The 16,735-nt window shown below is 46.5% G+C and overlaps 1 protein-coding gene across 1 annotated transcript in view; it reads right to left on the bottom strand.

The window, feature by feature from the left end:
• The window catches only part of LOC144500751 (plexin domain-containing protein 1-like), a 332,900-nt gene that overhangs the window by 138,249 nt on the left and 177,916 nt on the right, over positions 1 to 16,735 (bottom strand). Inside the window, exons 6-7 of the mRNA XM_078224149.1 lie at positions 14,971 to 15,089; positions 9,769 to 9,868 (exon numbers count right to left, since the gene is read on the bottom strand). Coding sequence (XP_078080275.1) covers positions 9,769 to 9,868; positions 14,971 to 15,089 — 219 coding nt within the window. The remainder of the gene's footprint in view (positions 1 to 9,768; positions 9,869 to 14,970; positions 15,090 to 16,735) is intronic.

Below are 16,735 nucleotides of genomic sequence, written 5' to 3'. Positions count from 1 at the left end.
AGTCCTTCATCATTGCTGGGAAAAATCCTGGGACTGTCTGAGCAACATCGTGGGTGCATCTATAACCACAAGCAGTTCACCACACAAAGCCATCTAGAGATGGACAATTAATACTGTAATTGCCAGCAATGCCAGTATCTTATGAACAAGTAAAACCTAAAAAGCAGAAAATTTTGAATTTACAACTCCTACAGTGCAGAAGAGGCCATTCGGCCCATCGAGTCTGCACCGACAACAATCCCACCTAGGCCCTAACCCCATAACCCCACGTATTTACCCTGCTAATCCTTCTAATCTACCCATCCCAGGACATTAAGGGGCAATTTAACATGGCCAATGCACCTAACCCGCACACCTTTGGACTTTGGGAGGAAACCGGAGCACCCGGAGGAAACCCATACAGACACTGGGAGAATGTGCAAACTCCACACAGACAGTGACCCAACATCCTGGGTGGAATTCTCCCATGCCCCTGCCAGCGGGTTCAATGACGGATGGGGCGGGGGAAGTAGAATTCAGCGGCAGACACGGGGAGAATGTGCAAACTCTACACAGACAGTGACCCAAGCCAGGAATTGGACCTGGCTTGGGTCCCTGCGCTGTGGAGAGCTGTGCTAACCACTGTGCCACCCAAAAATATGACATCTTAAAATTGCGATGAACTCCTTGTCGGGGAATTGAACATGACAGGCAGGGATCCCAACCATTACACTAACGAGGAAGTGATACTAGCCACTATACTAATGAGGAATTTGCCTTGCTGAAGTTTTTTTTGGTTCCCCCCATTTAGTTTCCTCCCTTGCTTTTCTCAAGGTACGCTCTTACAGCGGGGATAAGCTGCAATCACGAACAATCATCCTCTGGAACCTTACTTAAGTGACCATTCTTCATGTATCTGGTTAAGTAGCTGCAAAGATCGTTAGAATTAAGTGTGATCTTATTCTCAACTGCATATCCAAAAACATTCATGGAGTAGTAGTAACGTAACCCTCCTGTCTGAAAACTCATGGAATCGGATGAATGGCATTTATATCCTACCCAGGATCATGCCGTGTTTGGCAGTGAAAATTGCCTGCACACTTGTTGGAGCACAAGCCACTCTTTTGTCAGAAACCATTGCTGACTTTGGGCACCAAAACATGACTAAGTGTTACCTCGAGTGGGAAACGTGGTGCGATTTCACAGGAACATTATCACACAAAGGTAAACAGCAAAGCACAAGGTGACATGTTCAGACAGGTGAGGGAGGGAGGTGGGAATGTGGGGAGTTCTAGGTTGGTAGGTGCCATCCCAATTGTAATCCTCCCCCACTCAGTCACTTTTCTGGAGGAAGGGGTGTGATTTGCGCCGTGATTGAGAAGGGCAGGGCCTAAAAATGCCACCAAGGTCTGTTCCTCAGAGATCGGGGCACCCTTTTTTAAAAAGTTTATTTATCAGTCACAAGTAATGCTTACATTAATAGTGCAATGAAGTTACTGTGAAATCCCCCTAGTCACCACAGTCTGGCGCCTGTTCGGGTCAATGCACCTAACCAGCATATCTTTCAGAATGTGGGAGGAAACCGGAGCACCCGGAGGAAACCCGTGCAGACACGGGGAGAATGTGCAAACTCCACACAGACAGAGACCCAAGCCGGGAATTGAACCCGGGTGCCTGGAGCTGTGAAGCACCAGTGCTAACCTCTGTGCCACTGTGCCACCTTTTTAAACAGCGGTGTAATAAGCCCACAGAGGCAAAAGTCCCGTCACCAAAGTTCCTGTATATACAAGATCCCAGCATATCATTCAGAGTGTGCTATCTGCATCAGGAGTCCAGAGGGACTGACACTCCTGTTTAACTACAGGACATGGGGTTCCCTGATTGGGGCATCAATTAGCTCTCAATCAGGGAGTTCATACTCAAGCGGGCCAACCTCAATTGCCTGATTAAAGTCATCACAGGCGGTCTCAGATTAACAGCTAAGGTCCCCCTCACTCCGGTCATCGTCAGCCACAAAGGTTGGCATTGCCAGGTTAGCACTGCCAGTGTGCCAAGAGCCACCATTAGGGCACTGCCCAGCCACGTCCCTGACCACCCAGTGACCCCGATGGCCTCCGAGTTCCCCGGCGTGGCCATCATGCTTGGCCTTCATTTGTGGAGACCGGTAGTGATTTTTTGCCAGTTTCCCATTGCGACGGCGGGTCAGAGAATGCCGGGAGCCGGTGAATCTGGCTAAAACCCGGAAAGGCATATTTAAATACAGATTTAAATATGCGAATCTGGTTCATGCCTCGCTGGGTCTGAATCAGATTATGTAGCTGTGGCGCAGCGGGGAGAATCCGAAAGGGGTCATATCCAGAACATATCGCGTTTGGCCCCTCTCGTGCCATTCTCCGGCCATAACGCGATTTACGCCTGGGCACGCGGGGTCGGAGAATCGGTTCTAATCAGTTGCATTTAAACTTTATGCTTTAGATGGTCCACATGGACCGCAGCGTTTCAGGAAGGCAGCTCACTGCCACCTTCTCAAGGGAATTAGGAATGGGCAATGATTGCTGGCTTAGCCAGAAAAGCCCACATCCCAAGAATGTATAATAAAATAGTCAAATATCACAGAAACATAGAAGATAGGAGCAGGAGGAGGCCATTTGACCCTTCGAGCCTGCTCCGCCATTCATCACAATCATGGCTGATCGTCCAACTCAATAGCCTAATTCCGTTTTCTCCCCATAACCTTTGATCCCATTCGCCCCGAGTGCTATATCCAGCCGCCTCTTGAATACATTCAATGTTTTGGCATCAACTACTTCCTGTGGTAATGAATTCCACAGGCTTGCCACTCTTTGGGTGAAGAAATGTCTCCTCACCTCCATCCTAAATGGTCTACCCTGAATCCTCAGACTGTGACCCCTGGTTCTGAGCTCCCCCACCGTCGGGAACATCCTTCCTGCATCTACCCTGTCTAGTCCTGTTGGAATTTTATAAGTCTCTGTGAGATCTCCCTCATTCATCTGAACTCCAGCGAAAACAATCCTAACCTAGTCAATCTCTCCTCATACATCAGTCCCGCCATCCCCGGAATCAGCCTGGTAAATCCCAAGGCCTTTCGCAGGAACATTATCATACAAAGGTTAACAGTAAAGCACAATGTGATATATTTGGATAGGTGAGGGAGGCAGGTGGGAATGTTTAGGCAGGTAATTCACAGAATTTCAGAATCACAGAATACCACAGTGCAGAAGAGGCCCTTTGGCCCATCGAGTCTGCACCGACGCATGAAAGGCCCTGACCTGCCCACCTAATCCCATTTGCCAGCACTTGGCCCATAGCCTGGAATGTTATGGTGAGTCAAGTACTCATCCAGGTACTTTTTAAAGGATGTGAGGCATCCCGCATCCACCACCCTCCCAGGCAGCGCATTCCAGACCGGCACCACCCTCTGAGTAAAAAAGGATTTTCCTCAAACCCCCCTAAACCTCCCATCCCTCAGTTTTAACTTGTGTCCCCTCATAACTGACCCTTCAACTAAGGGGAACAGCTGCTCCCTATCCACCCTGTCCATGCCCCTCATAATCTTGAACACCTCAATCAGGTCACCCCTCAGTCTTCTCTGCTCCAATGAAAACAACCCAAGCCGATCCAATCTCTCTTCATAACTTAAATGTTCCATCCCAGGCAGCATCCTGGTGAATCTCCTCTGCACCCCCTCCAGTGCAATCACGTCCTTCCTATAATGTGGCGACCAGAACTGCACACAGTTCCACGGCTCAGGACCCAGGTAGCCACTAATGGTGACATGATTAAAACTGGGGTTGCACCAGAGGTTGCATTTGGAGGAGCAGAGATCTCTGTGGGTTGTTGGGGTTGGAGGAGGACATAGAGATAGTGAGGGATGAGGCCATGGAGCGATCTGAAAACAGCGCCGGGAGCACTCTGTACTGCTGCAACAGTCAACATGAGTAAGGAACAAAACCAGTCGAGATCAGCATCAATCTGGCTCTGTTCCATCTTGGCAATGCATGCACCAGATTGAATTGACAGAGTCGCAAGTTAGCTGACATCTAAGTCAAGACAAACTGTATCATCCAAAGTCAACTTGTTGCTTAACCGCAACTGGGGGAAAGGTCACAGACATCGCAATGGAAGCAGAAAAGACAATCAGCTGACAGGCTCCCATCAGAGGACCCCTGTAATTTACCAAATGGGGTGGGTGGTGGCAGGGGCGCAACATTGAACTGCAACCCACCCCATTCTCATCTGAAAAATGGGGTGTTAGATTTGATTTGCTTTATTATTGTCACATGTATTGGGATACAGTGAAAAGTATTGTTTCTTGCGCACTATACAGACAAAACATACCATTCATAGAGTACATAGGGGAGCAGGAAAGGAGAGGGTGCAGAATATAGTGTTGCAGCTACACGTAGGGTGAAGAGAAAGATCAGCTGTAAGAGACTTAAGCATTATTAGAAAGTTTAGAAGAGTTGGAGTTCAGTTTTAAGAGCACAGAATGGGAGTAAAAGTTGGAGTGAGAGGGTGTGCTGGGGACAACACGCCTCACTCTGGCGCCATCTTTATTTTAGCAGTGGTGTTAGCAGAGGAAATGGGTGGCGGGGGGGGGGTGGAGGGTGGGTGGGGAGGGGGGTGGGGGTGGGGTATGTGGGTGGGTGGGGGGAGGTTGCAGTTGGTGGAACTTGCACGCTCGAGGCTTCTTTCAGGTGAGACTCTAAACGGGCCAGGGTCAGTCCTGGTTATTTAGGGTGGGGCTGTTGAAATATAGAAATCGATTGCTGTGGGACACAATCACGATCTCATTCTACCCGCAGGAGGGTTGCCCGATCCTGGCCTTTGACAGGGGCCAAGGGCAGCTTCACAAAATGGTTCCAAAATGTTTTTCTGTTATTTTTTTGTTTGATTGGGCCAGAAGCTGTTCCCTGTCTTGTGTAACTCTAATAGGTCGATCACTCCCTTTTCTAACGTGTTTCCCGTGTGCGCGGAGAGTGGGTTTTCCCAGCCCACCAACCAAGGAGTCAGTGGGGGACACATCCTTGTCGATACAACCACATAATACTCCAAGGAGAGTTAACTGGCCGGAGACGGGACTCCTGCCTCTTGATTGGTGGAAGTCCCTCCTCAGAGAGCTACCAGCCAATCTGATTGGCCAGCAACTCTCTCGATGCAGCAGCGCCGGAAGCTGCAGTGGCCAGGACTGGGATTGCAAGCAGTCCCCAGACCCCAGGACCAGTGAAGTGTGAGGGTCTCAGAGTGGGGAGAGGCCTGGGGGAGGGAGGGCGGCATGGTGGGGGGGAAGTAGGGGTGTTAGTGGAGATGCCATGTGGAAGGGAGCATCCACGGGAGAGGGGAACAGACCTTGTGAGGTGTGTGTCTGATGTTGAAAGGAGGCATTTGGTAGAGATATCTCCTCCCTTCCCACCTGAGACCTGGGCAGTCATTTTTCGGGCTACCACCCTGCCCCTGACCTCCTCCCACCAGCCTAAAAATTGAGGCCGGGTGGGAAATTGCCCTTGTGTGATCATTAATTCATTAAAGGCCTCAATTAAAGGCAACAATGATCTCTCCCTCAATGTCAACAAAACAAAGGAGATTGTCATCAACTTCAAGAAGCATAACGGAGAACATGCCCCTGTCGACATCAACGGGGATGAAGTAGAAAGGGTCGAGGGCTTCAAGTTTTTAGGTTTTCAGATCACCAACAACCTGTCCTGGCCTCCCCATGCCGACTATCGTTAAGAAAGCCCACCAAAGTCTCGATTTTCTCAGAAGACTAAGGAAATTTGTCATGTCAGCTACGATTCTCACCAACATTTACAGATGCACCATAGAAAGCATTCTTTCTGGTTGTATCACAGCTTGGTATGGCTCCTGCTCTGCCCAAGACCGCAAGGAACTACAAAAGGTCGTGAATGTAGTCCAATTCATCACGCAAACCAGCCTCCCATCCATTGACTCTGGCAACACTTCCCGCTGCCTCGGCAAAGCAGCCACCATAATTATGGACCCCACGCACCCCGGATATTCTCTCTTCCACTTTCTTCTGTCAGGAAAAAGATGCAAAAGTTTGACGTCATGTACCAACCGACTCAAGAACAGCTTCTTCCCTGATGTCAGACTTTTGAATGGACCTACTTTCTCTACACTCTAGCTATGACTGTAACACTACATTCTGCACTCTCTCGTTTCCTTCTCTATGAATGGTATGTTTTGTCTGTATAGCGCGCAAGAAATAATACTTTTCACTGTTTGTTAATACATGTGACAAGAATAAATCAAACCAAATCAAATCAATTCGGGCAAGGGAAGGAGGCAATGCGGGGAGGAGAGGAGGTGGTGGGGTGGATTCAGCCGAGGCCTGTCACACTGTGAAATTGTGTAGAGCCTGGGGCAGGCAAGAGGCTGGAGGGAGGCCCATCTGAGGAATTGTACGCTCTACCCTCCCCCTCCCTACCCACCAATCTCAAACCCACTGCAGAGGGCAGCCCACCCCCCACCCCATGGCATTCTCTGTCACACAGATTATCTGAACCAAAGAGACTGAGTGACCTCCTACCAGCGTTAACCAAACTCAGCCTGATCTGATCCCCTGGGCAGATGCGAGTGTGGCCCAGAAGAGACTCTCCTTCCAATATTCCATCGCTCATCAGAATCTCCACGGGTGACACAGAAACATAGAAGAAAGGAACAGGAGGAGGCCGTTTGGCCCTTCGAGCCTGCTCTGCCATTCATCACCATCATAGCTGATCATCCAACTCAATAGCCTAATCCTGCTTTCTCCCCATAACCTTTGATCCCATTCGCCCCAGGTGCTGTAGAAACATAGAAGTGACCTGCAGCTCAGTGAGGAGATGGAGATTGGTGATGAACTAACTCCTCAACGCAGAGACAGATGATGCCTTCAGCCAAACCCAGAGTAAATGTAAGGTTTCCTGAAAGTGATGAAATTCAGAAATAATCTCTTAAAACCCTAACGAGAACAATTTCTCTGCGAAAGTATGTTAGATTTAACGTGACCCGTCATTCCAATCTGGGTTACTTTGCTCTGTGGCAGCTTCACAACTTGCAACAGGGTCTAAAGCAATAAAAGTCAATAAAAGCTGATTTTAATGCTTCTCAAATGTTATTGTCAGACGGCAAAAAAAACATGTTGTGCCAAGGATTAGGGGAAATGCTGATTGTTGCAAACTGGGAGACATCTGAAGCTCCCCTGTTGATTGATGGAAAATGTGCCAATAACTGGGTCAAGCTGTGGCCTTGCCAAATAAAGCAAATTAAGATAATGGGATTGTTTCTCAACAAGACATTTCCTATAAGGAGATTGTCATGAGGCATAACTTGTCAAAAAGGCCTTAGAAATAGAAAGCAATGAACCAGCAAAGTCTCACTGTAGATGAGGTAGTGCAGAACCCCTTCCTCCATCCCACCACGAGCAGAAATAAATAGTTTAATCCAATAGTTGGCAACTTTCAATAATTTTGTTGGATGAGTTTAATTATGATGTACAAAAAAATGGAGGAAAAGAGAACAATACATGATTTAATTGTCCTTTTGTACATTGGGCGATCATACAGCGTTCATTACCTGCAGCTAAAGGGGTGATCTTACAGAGGTCCACAAAATAATGAGGGACATCGATCAACTAGATAGTCAGTAGTCAGATAGCCAATATCTTTTCCCAAAGGTAGGGGAGTCTAAAACTAGAGGGCATAGGTTTAAGGTGAGAGGGGAGAGATACAAAAGTGTCCAGAGGGGCAATATTTTCACACAGAGGGTGATGGGTGTCTAGAGGCGGGTACAATTTTGTCTTTTAAAAAGCATTTAGACAGTTACATGGATATGATGGGTATAGAGGGATATGAACCAAATGCCTCAATTGGGACTAGCTTAGGGGTTTAAAAAAAAAGGTCGGCATGGACAAGTTGGGCCGAAGGGCCTGTTTCCATGCTGTAAACCTCTATGGGGTTTGCCACAGATTGTAAGACAATAACAGAAAACGATGATGTAGGAGATTCTATGGAGGACTAATCCAACACGAGGGTTGGAATTCTCCGGCTGTTCACCCCAGCCGAATTCTCTGGTCCCACTGCAGCGGACGGAGGTTTGGCTGAGTGCCAAATTGTCCGTCCTGGCTTGCAGCAGTGGCAGGGCATGAACAGCCAGAGAATTCAGCTGAGATCTATAAAAGTGACTCAACCCCTGACTCCCCAAAGCATGTCCATTATCTACATGTCACAAGTCAAGAGTGTGATGGAATACCCTCCACTTGCCTAGGTAGGTGTAGCCCCAACAACACCATTCAGGACAAAGTGGCCCATCCCTGTCCGCCACCTTAAAACATTCACCCCTGCACCATTGGCACACCCTGACTGCAACGTGTACCAACTACATGACACATTGCAGTAACCTACCAAGGCTTCTTTCACATCACCTCGTAGACCCATGACTTCTACCACTTTGAAGGTCAAGGGAAGCAAGCAAGTGGGTTCGCCACCAGCAAGTCCACCTTCCCGTCACACGCCATCCTGGATATATATCGCTTTTACTTCATTGTCGCTGAATAAAAGTCCTGGACTTCTGTCCCTAACAACAGGACTCGTTTCCCTGCATCCTTCCACTTACCTTGCCGGGAAAGGAACGGTGAATAAATCTGGGTAATGACGGAAAGTCCATTCCTTGCAATCCCTTTTCGGAGAGAATGGTCCCGGGAAGGACCATTTTATTCCAGTTTGCCTCATTCTACAGTTACTAATTCTACTGTCTCCCCATTGAAGGATCAAGTTGTGTCAAATGGATCTGGTGTACTCACCTCAATTTCCCTGAAAAACTAGGGATTTAAAGTTTGAGAAAGAATCTTCAAACTGATCTTTTTTTTTGGCTAATGAAGGTGTTTCCATTTGGAACTAATACTCTGTTACATAACTAAGATGTGACAGCGTGCGGCAAAAACAAAACACAGGCTTCTTCTGCTCACCCTCAGTAAAATTCTCATCCATGCTCCACATTTAACTGCTCCAACATTCTCCTACCCTGTATCCAATCTAAACTTCAGCACTGCCAAAACACTTCCACTTGGACTCTGTCCTGCATCAATTCCCCCTTGTCCATCACAGCCACCCCTGCTTCCCAGTCCCCCATAGCCTCAGATTTATAATTCTCATTCTTGCGTTTAAATTCCTTCCTGGTCTCGGTCTTCCTTCTCTCTGTAACTTACTACTCTACACTCCCCTCCCCTTGACCTTTCTATTTCTCCATCTCTAATCCCTTCCTCCATCCCACCATCGAGGGCCATGCCTCCACCTTCCCAACCCTTGCTAAATCCCCCGCCTCACCTGCTGTAACATCCTCCTTAAACCCCATCGTTTGACTTTGGGATTCGGTAACCTTCAAGGAGAACAAGAATGGGAGTAGCCCATTCAGCCCCTTGAGTCTGATCTGCCATGAAAGTGCAAGTTCTTCTCACTTTCGTTGGCTCCACATTCCTGCTTTTATCCCAGCCTTTGCCTCTTGGAATGCTATTCCATGTAAACGGTGCAATATCAATGTAAGTTGCTTCTCTTCCCACCTGTGCAGAAAGCACTTGTACTAAAAAGCTTTCTGTTTCCTCAGTGGAAGCAACCATTAATTAAAAGCTTGTTCACCGCGCTCGAAGGGGGAGTTTGTTGAGGCAATGCTAAAAATGTGCCCACTGACAGCGAGTCAGGTTGCCACTTTGTTGTCTTGGTTTCATTTGCTGCATTGATTTATTGAGTAGGTTTTGAAAGGCAGTGCACTTACCGGGAACATGTGGTGCCTTATGGTCTATCATGAAGGCGTCAGACAGTCCGACTTTGACAGGGTGCTGTGCAGAATTTATCTGAGTTACAGTTATTGGAACCTAAAGAACAGATTAAAGAGCAACATTAGACCCCATTATTTCATCTGCATAAGTTGATAACAAAGTGAAATGTTTTCTCCCCAATGTTTTACACCCGGAGCTATAGTTTTAAGGATTTTTTTCCTGCGGGTCAGGTGCCACAGATAATGAAAAAATGGCTCAAATTTAGTCACTGCATTTATTTAGAAAAAGACTGAATCAAGCACTTCATAGAATCATAGAATCCCTACAGTGCAGAAAGAGGCTATTCGGCCCATCGAGTCTGCACCGACAATAATCCCACCTAGGCAGGCCCGAACTTTGTAACCCTGCGTAATCCCCCTGACAGAAAGGGGCAATCTCACCCAGTTCTGTTCCCCGTAACCCCAAATTTTTACCCCACTAATCCCCCTAACCTACACATCATCGGACACTAAGGGGCAATTTAGCATGGCCAATCCACCTAACCCGCACATCTTTGGACTGTGGTAGGAAACCGGAGCACCCGGAGGAAACCCCACGCAGATACGGGGAGAAGGTGCAAACTCCACACAGACAGTGACCTGAGACTGGAATCGAACCCGGGTCCCTGGCACTGTGAGGCAGCAGCGCTAACCACTGTGCCACTGTGCCATCCCCTTATTTTGACTTTTTCATCTTTTAATTGACAGGACTTTTGTCTTTTCATGCAGCTTGTGTGTTTGTGTGCGTGTGTAATGAAGACTATAGAACAGAATTACAGGGGACAGCTAACATTCCAATTGAAGGTTCTCTGTAGGTGTTGGGCTACTGAGCATGAGAACAAATAATTGGCAGAATATTGACGGAAGCCTCATTAAAATATAACTCAATTCAACAAAGCAGTTGTTACGATGCGTCAGGGCTCATCACCAAAATATATGGCTGGAATTACTTCCAAATCACAGATGATCTCAAGCACACTCCTTTCTCCGTTCGGACTTGGCCTTCATGACTTTGGGTCAGCCTCGCTCTTCCTGCTGGATATAGGACCCCAAGCGAAACTGTCTGTGTGGAGTTTGCACATTCTCCCCGTGTCTGCGTGGGTTTCCTCCGAGTGCTCCGGTTCCCTCCCACAGTCCAAAGATGTGCACGTTAGATTGATTGGCCATGATAAATTGCCCCTTAGTGTCCCAGGATGTGTAGGTTAGAGGGATTAGCGGGGTAAATGTGTGGGGCTGTGGGGATAGGGCATGGGGTGGGATTATTGTTGGTGCAGACTCGATGGGTCGAATGGCCTCCTTCTGCATGGTAGGGTTTCTATGGTTTCTATGGTTTTGTGAGAATTTGGACCCAGTGCTAATGAAGCTTGAGTACAAATCTATCCACAGATTAAGATTAAAATGGTGGATGTGGAAACTGGAAAAGCCATCCTGTTGTGGTAAGAAGTCATTCCTCTGATATTGGGAAACATTGATAAGACAAAATAGGTACATCTTCACCCTACATTCGGCATCATCGGCCGGCAACCCATTTAGACCCACAAATCCTGGTAAACTCAGTACCGTTTGTGCTTACATCTCATCTCTGTCAGCCTGTCCTGTTTAAAAATTGTGGTGAGGCAAAGAGCAGTTTAATTCCATTGGTAAGTAAGAAATTCAGAAGACCAAAATCCGAAGATAGTAGTGTGTGCAAATTAATGGGAAGGCAGATTTAATGGACATGTTCTCCAGCATTGCCCCACCTCCTGGACCCGGGACCCCAGCAGGGATGGAAGATCTTGCGGTCAGGAAGGGCTGGAGAATTCCACCCAAAGTTTCCACAAGGGTTGTTGGATTATTCATCGAAGCCACAAAGACAAAAGTCTTGGGATATTCCTGCGGAACATCGAACCTGCTCCCCAGGTTATTTCGGAGTTCTTGTTTCTGACACTGGGCACTTTATTCTCCAGTGTTTACAATTTCCTCATGAAAACACAAAAAACTATTGGCTGTTTCTTTCCTTCCACTGGAATGTATTTGAAAACTTTTATTTTATTTTATTACGGACACATGTATTAACATGCAGTGAAAAGTATTGTTTCGCGTGCTATACAGACAAAACATACCGTTCATAGAGAAGGAAAGGAGAGAGTGCAGAATGTAGTGTTACAGTCAAAGTTAGGGTGTAGAGAAAAATCAACTTAATGCGAGGTAGGTCCAATCAAAAGTCTGGCAGCAGGGAAGAAGCTGTTCTTGAGTTGGTTGGTACGTGACCTCAGACTTTTGTATCTTTTTCCCGACGGAAGAAGGTGGAAGAGAGAATGTCTGGGGTGTGTGGGGTCCTTAATTATTGCTGGCTGCTTTGCTGAGGCAGCAGGAAGTGTAGACAGAGTCAATGGATGGGAGGCTGGTTTACGTGATGGATTGGGCTACATTCACGACCTTTTGTAGTTTCTTGCGGTCTTGGGCAAAGCAGGAGCCATACCAAGCTGTGATACAACCAGAAAGAATGCTTTCTATGGTGCATCTTTAAAAGTTGGTGAGAGTCGTAGCTGACATGCCAAATTTCCTTAATCTTCTGAGAAAGTGGAGGTATTCGTGGGCTTTCTGTCGGCATGGGAGGACCAGGACAGGTTGTTGGTGATCTGGACAGCTAAAAACTTGAAGCCTTCGACCATTTCTACTTCGTCCCTGTTGATGTAGACAGGAAGAAGTTTAACAACACCAGGTTAAAGTCCAACAGGTTTATTTGGTAGCAAAAGCCACACAAGCTTTCGGAGCTCTAAGCCCCTTCTTCAGGTGAGTGGGAATTCTGTTCACAAACAGAGCTTATAAAGACACAGACTCAATTTACATGAATAATGGTTGGAATGCGAACACTCACAACTAATCAAGTCTTTAAGAAACAAAACAATGTGAGTGGAGAGAGCATCAAGACAGGCTAAAAAGATGTGTATTGTCTCCAGACAAGACAGCCAGTGAAACTCTGCAGGTCCACGCAACTGTGGGAGTTACAAATAGTGTGACATGAACCCAATATCCCGGTTGAGGCCGTCCTCATGTGTGCGGAACTTGGCTTTTGCTTGTGTGGCTTTTGCTACCAAATAAACCTGTTGGACTTTAACCTGGTGTTGTTAAACTTCTTACTGTGTTCACCCCAGTCCAACGCCGGCATCTCCACATCATGATGTAGACAGGGACATGTTCGCCTTTACGCTTCCTGAAGTTGATGACAATTTCCTTCATTTTGTTGACGTTGGGGGAGAGGTTATTGTTGCCGCACCAGTTCACCAGATTCTCTATCTCATTCCTGTACTCTGTCTCGTCATTGTTTGAGACCCGACCCACTGCGGTGGTGTTGTCAGCAAATCTGAAAATCGAGTTGGAGGGAAAACACTACAAAAGCCAGCTGCAAACTTAAACTGCTACAAGTTTCCTTGGATTAAACCATCAATAAACATTATTGATCAATATACCGGCCTGGATTCTCTGGCCGTTCATGCCGGCAGGATTCTCCGGTCCTGCTGGCAACGCAGCCCCCCTCCGGTCCTGCTGGCAACGCAGCCCCCCCGCCACCTCCTGCTGGCGGGAAACACGTGACTGGGAGGCCGGAGAATCTGGTCCACTGTTTCTATAGTAATTGAACCATTTCATAAATGCAGAACAACTAGTCGATTACAGGTCTACAGACTGAAACTGACTGCAGTTCCTTTCATCTGAAGTGATATTTCTGGAGTTGAAGCCAAATCATCGTGATGCATGTTCAGCATTATCACAACCAACAGTTCCTTAAAGATCTGCCATGATTATTTAATTGTCACGCAAAAAATACAAGAAAAGACTAAAGATTCATCAGTAATAAAGGAAAAGCGACAGCTTATAAGCATCTGATTAGCATACTCAAGATATTGAACTAATTGCATAACTGGGCTCTTGTACTTGGCATTTATTTGACTGGAATTTGATGGTCTGAGTTTGAGAATACTTCTCAAGCATTTTATTCTTTGCACTCACTTACATAGGCATCAGCTTTGGAAGCAATTTACAATCACTGCTAATGTTTTTTAGAAATATATATTCGCTGTAAGGATGATGGGACTTTGTCTCTCTTTCCAAGTGAATTCTATTGTCTTCCTCAAACGAAAGCAAAATACTGCAGAAGCTGCAAATCTGAAATAAAAAATGCCGCAGTGGTTAGGACTGCTGCCTCACAGTGCTGGGTTCGATTCCTGGTTTGAGTCATTGTCTGTTTGGAATTTGCACGTTCTCCTCATGTCTGCGTGGGTTTCCTCCAGGTGCTCCGGTTTCCTCCCACATTCCAAAGATGTGCAGGTTTAGGCGGATTGGCCGTGCTAAATTGCCCTTTCGTGTCGGGGGCAAGCTAGAATCATAGAATGAATCATAGAATCCCTACAGTGCAGAAGGAGGCCATTCACTCAAGTCTGCACCGACAATGATCCCACCCAGGCCTTCCACATAACCTCACATATTTACCTGGCTAATCCCCCTGACACTAATGGGCAATTGAGTTTGGCCAATCAACCTAACCCGCACATCTTTGGAGTGTGGGAGGAAACCAGAGAAACCAGAGAAACCCATGCAGGCACGGGAAGAACATGCAAACTCCACACAGACAGTCACCAGAGACCGGAATTGAACCCAGGTCCCTGGCACTGTGAGACACAGTAAGAGTTTTAACAACACCAGGTTACAGTGAGACAGCAGTGCTAACCACTGTGGCACTGTGCTGCCCCTAAGTAAGTAAGTGCATGGGGTTATGGGGATAGGGCCTGGGTGGGATTGTGGTCAGTGCAGTCTCGATGGGCCGAATGGTCTCCCTTCTGCACTGTAGGATTCAATGATTCTATGAAAATACTCAACATCTGTGGTGGGAGAAAAACGGAGCTAACATTGCAGATTGGTGACCTTTCATTAGAACTGGGGACAATTTGAAATGTAATGGGTTTGAAGCACGTGATTGGGGTTTGTTGTCTTCCTGGCTGGGACCAGATGATTTTTTTTCTTTGCCCTTTGTTGTGAGATAGGGGGAGTTACCGAAACTGGTCAGGAGAATGACAGGTGATGTCGAGATGCATGGAGATTTCAATTTCACCTCCTCATTGTTTATTATTTTCAGTGAGAGTGAAGGCTTTCCCCATCCCAGCTTGCCCCTTACATACTCACATCCTTGTAACTGAACACAATCCGTCCTTCTTGACACAACATGGCCTGAAAGGTAAAACTCCCAATGTCCTCCCGATCCGGCAGAAAGACTTTATCCCATTGGACGACGAATGCAGTCCCTAGAGATTACAGAGAGGAGCAGTGAGAATTAACACAGAGCCATCGGCTTACCTTGTGTGTAAGACTAAAAACTCTTTCTTCTCAATCTTAAAAGTGAACAGTTGTTTAGTCAAGGTTGAAGAGTGCGATAGTTTTTGGAAAATTCATTTACGGGATGTGGGCATTGCTGGCTGGGTCAGCGTTTATTGCCCATCCCTAACTGCCCTCAGGGAGCATTTGAGAGTCAACCACATTGCTGTGGGTGTTTGAAGTCACATGTCACACTGTGACCCTGTCCAAGGTACACATGCCCTATTGTTTATTGTTTATTCATTAGTGTCACAAGTAAGGCTTACATTAACGCTGCTATGAAGTTACTGTGAAAATCTCTTAGTCGCCACTTTCCGGCGCCTGCTTGGATACACTGAGGGAGAATTTTGCATGGCCAAAGCACCTAACCAGTACGTCTTTCGGATTGTGGGAGGAAACCAGAGCACCCAGACGAAACCCACGCAGACACGGGGAGAACATGCAGACTCCACACAGGCGGTGACCCAAGCCGGGAATTGAACCCGGGTCCCTGGTGCTGTGAGGCAGCAGTGTTAACCATTGTGACACCGTGCCACCCTATGGGTTCGCACAGGGGCCCCTGTGCACTGAGGACCTTCACGTATCTGAATAATTGGGCCTATAATCTATGATCACTCAGGTTATTTGCAGTATTAACAGAGTGAGCAAGGGGAATGTATTTCCTTTGGCAAATGAACCAATAACCAGAGGTTGTAAATTTAAATTAATTGGCACAAAGACGAGAGGGGAAATGAGGAGAAGGTTTTTTCACACCGAGAGTCGTTAAGATCTGGAAGGTGTTGCCTGAAGGGTTGTGCAATCGGGTCTCACTGGAACCTGAAAGAGTCAATTGGCCACAAAACAAAAAGGATTCATTTAGCGGGAAAAAAAATTGGGGTCTGGGGCTAAATTAAACTGATCATTCAAAGCAGCCTAATGCCTTCCTGCAAGATTGTAAAATTGTTAAGGAACAATCATTAGCATAATCATAAATGTAAACTCTCCTGTGACCCAGTTCAGTTGAGCAGAGTAACAAAATGTTGGTTAATTGTTCCTCCTTTCCAATAAGAATTCCTCAATGTTGTTCAGTACGTTAACCTGGTGCGGTTTGGTAAATACAGCGAAAAAGGGTTCATCACCAAAAATAAACAGTTTACTCAATGTCCTGTTCACTTCTTCACAGTAAATCCCAGAAAAGAATATTTAAAAGAACTTATCCTAAAGGTCATTGGGTTGCATTTAAGCTTCATTTTCATATGAAGCAATTTTTTAAAAGCGGCATCTCGGCCTTTTGGCGAAGATGCAAATGAGATCAAGCTTTGGAGGCGGAGACGTCCGCCTACTCCAATCAGCTTGGCTCATGTAGATCAGGCCCAAGACAGGGTAAAGGGTTGCATTCCCTATCTTGTCAGCCTGGATCGGAAATGTCTCAACTTGTTGAGAGTCTGAATTGGACTTAATTTGATTGAATTGGAAAAGTATTTTAAAAAAACTTATCCTAAACCATTCACTTCTTTCATTGATGTACACTAATCAGTTAAATTAAATATTTTTGACATCCACCAGTTTTTATTATTCGTTCATGGGCATTGCTGGT

This window comes from Mustelus asterias, chromosome 11 (genome assembly GCF_964213995.1).
Source record: "Mustelus asterias chromosome 11, sMusAst1.hap1.1, whole genome shotgun sequence".
NCBI lineage: Eukaryota > Metazoa > Chordata > Chondrichthyes > Carcharhiniformes > Triakidae > Mustelus > Mustelus asterias.
This window is presented reverse-complemented; position numbering and strand designations above follow the sequence as displayed.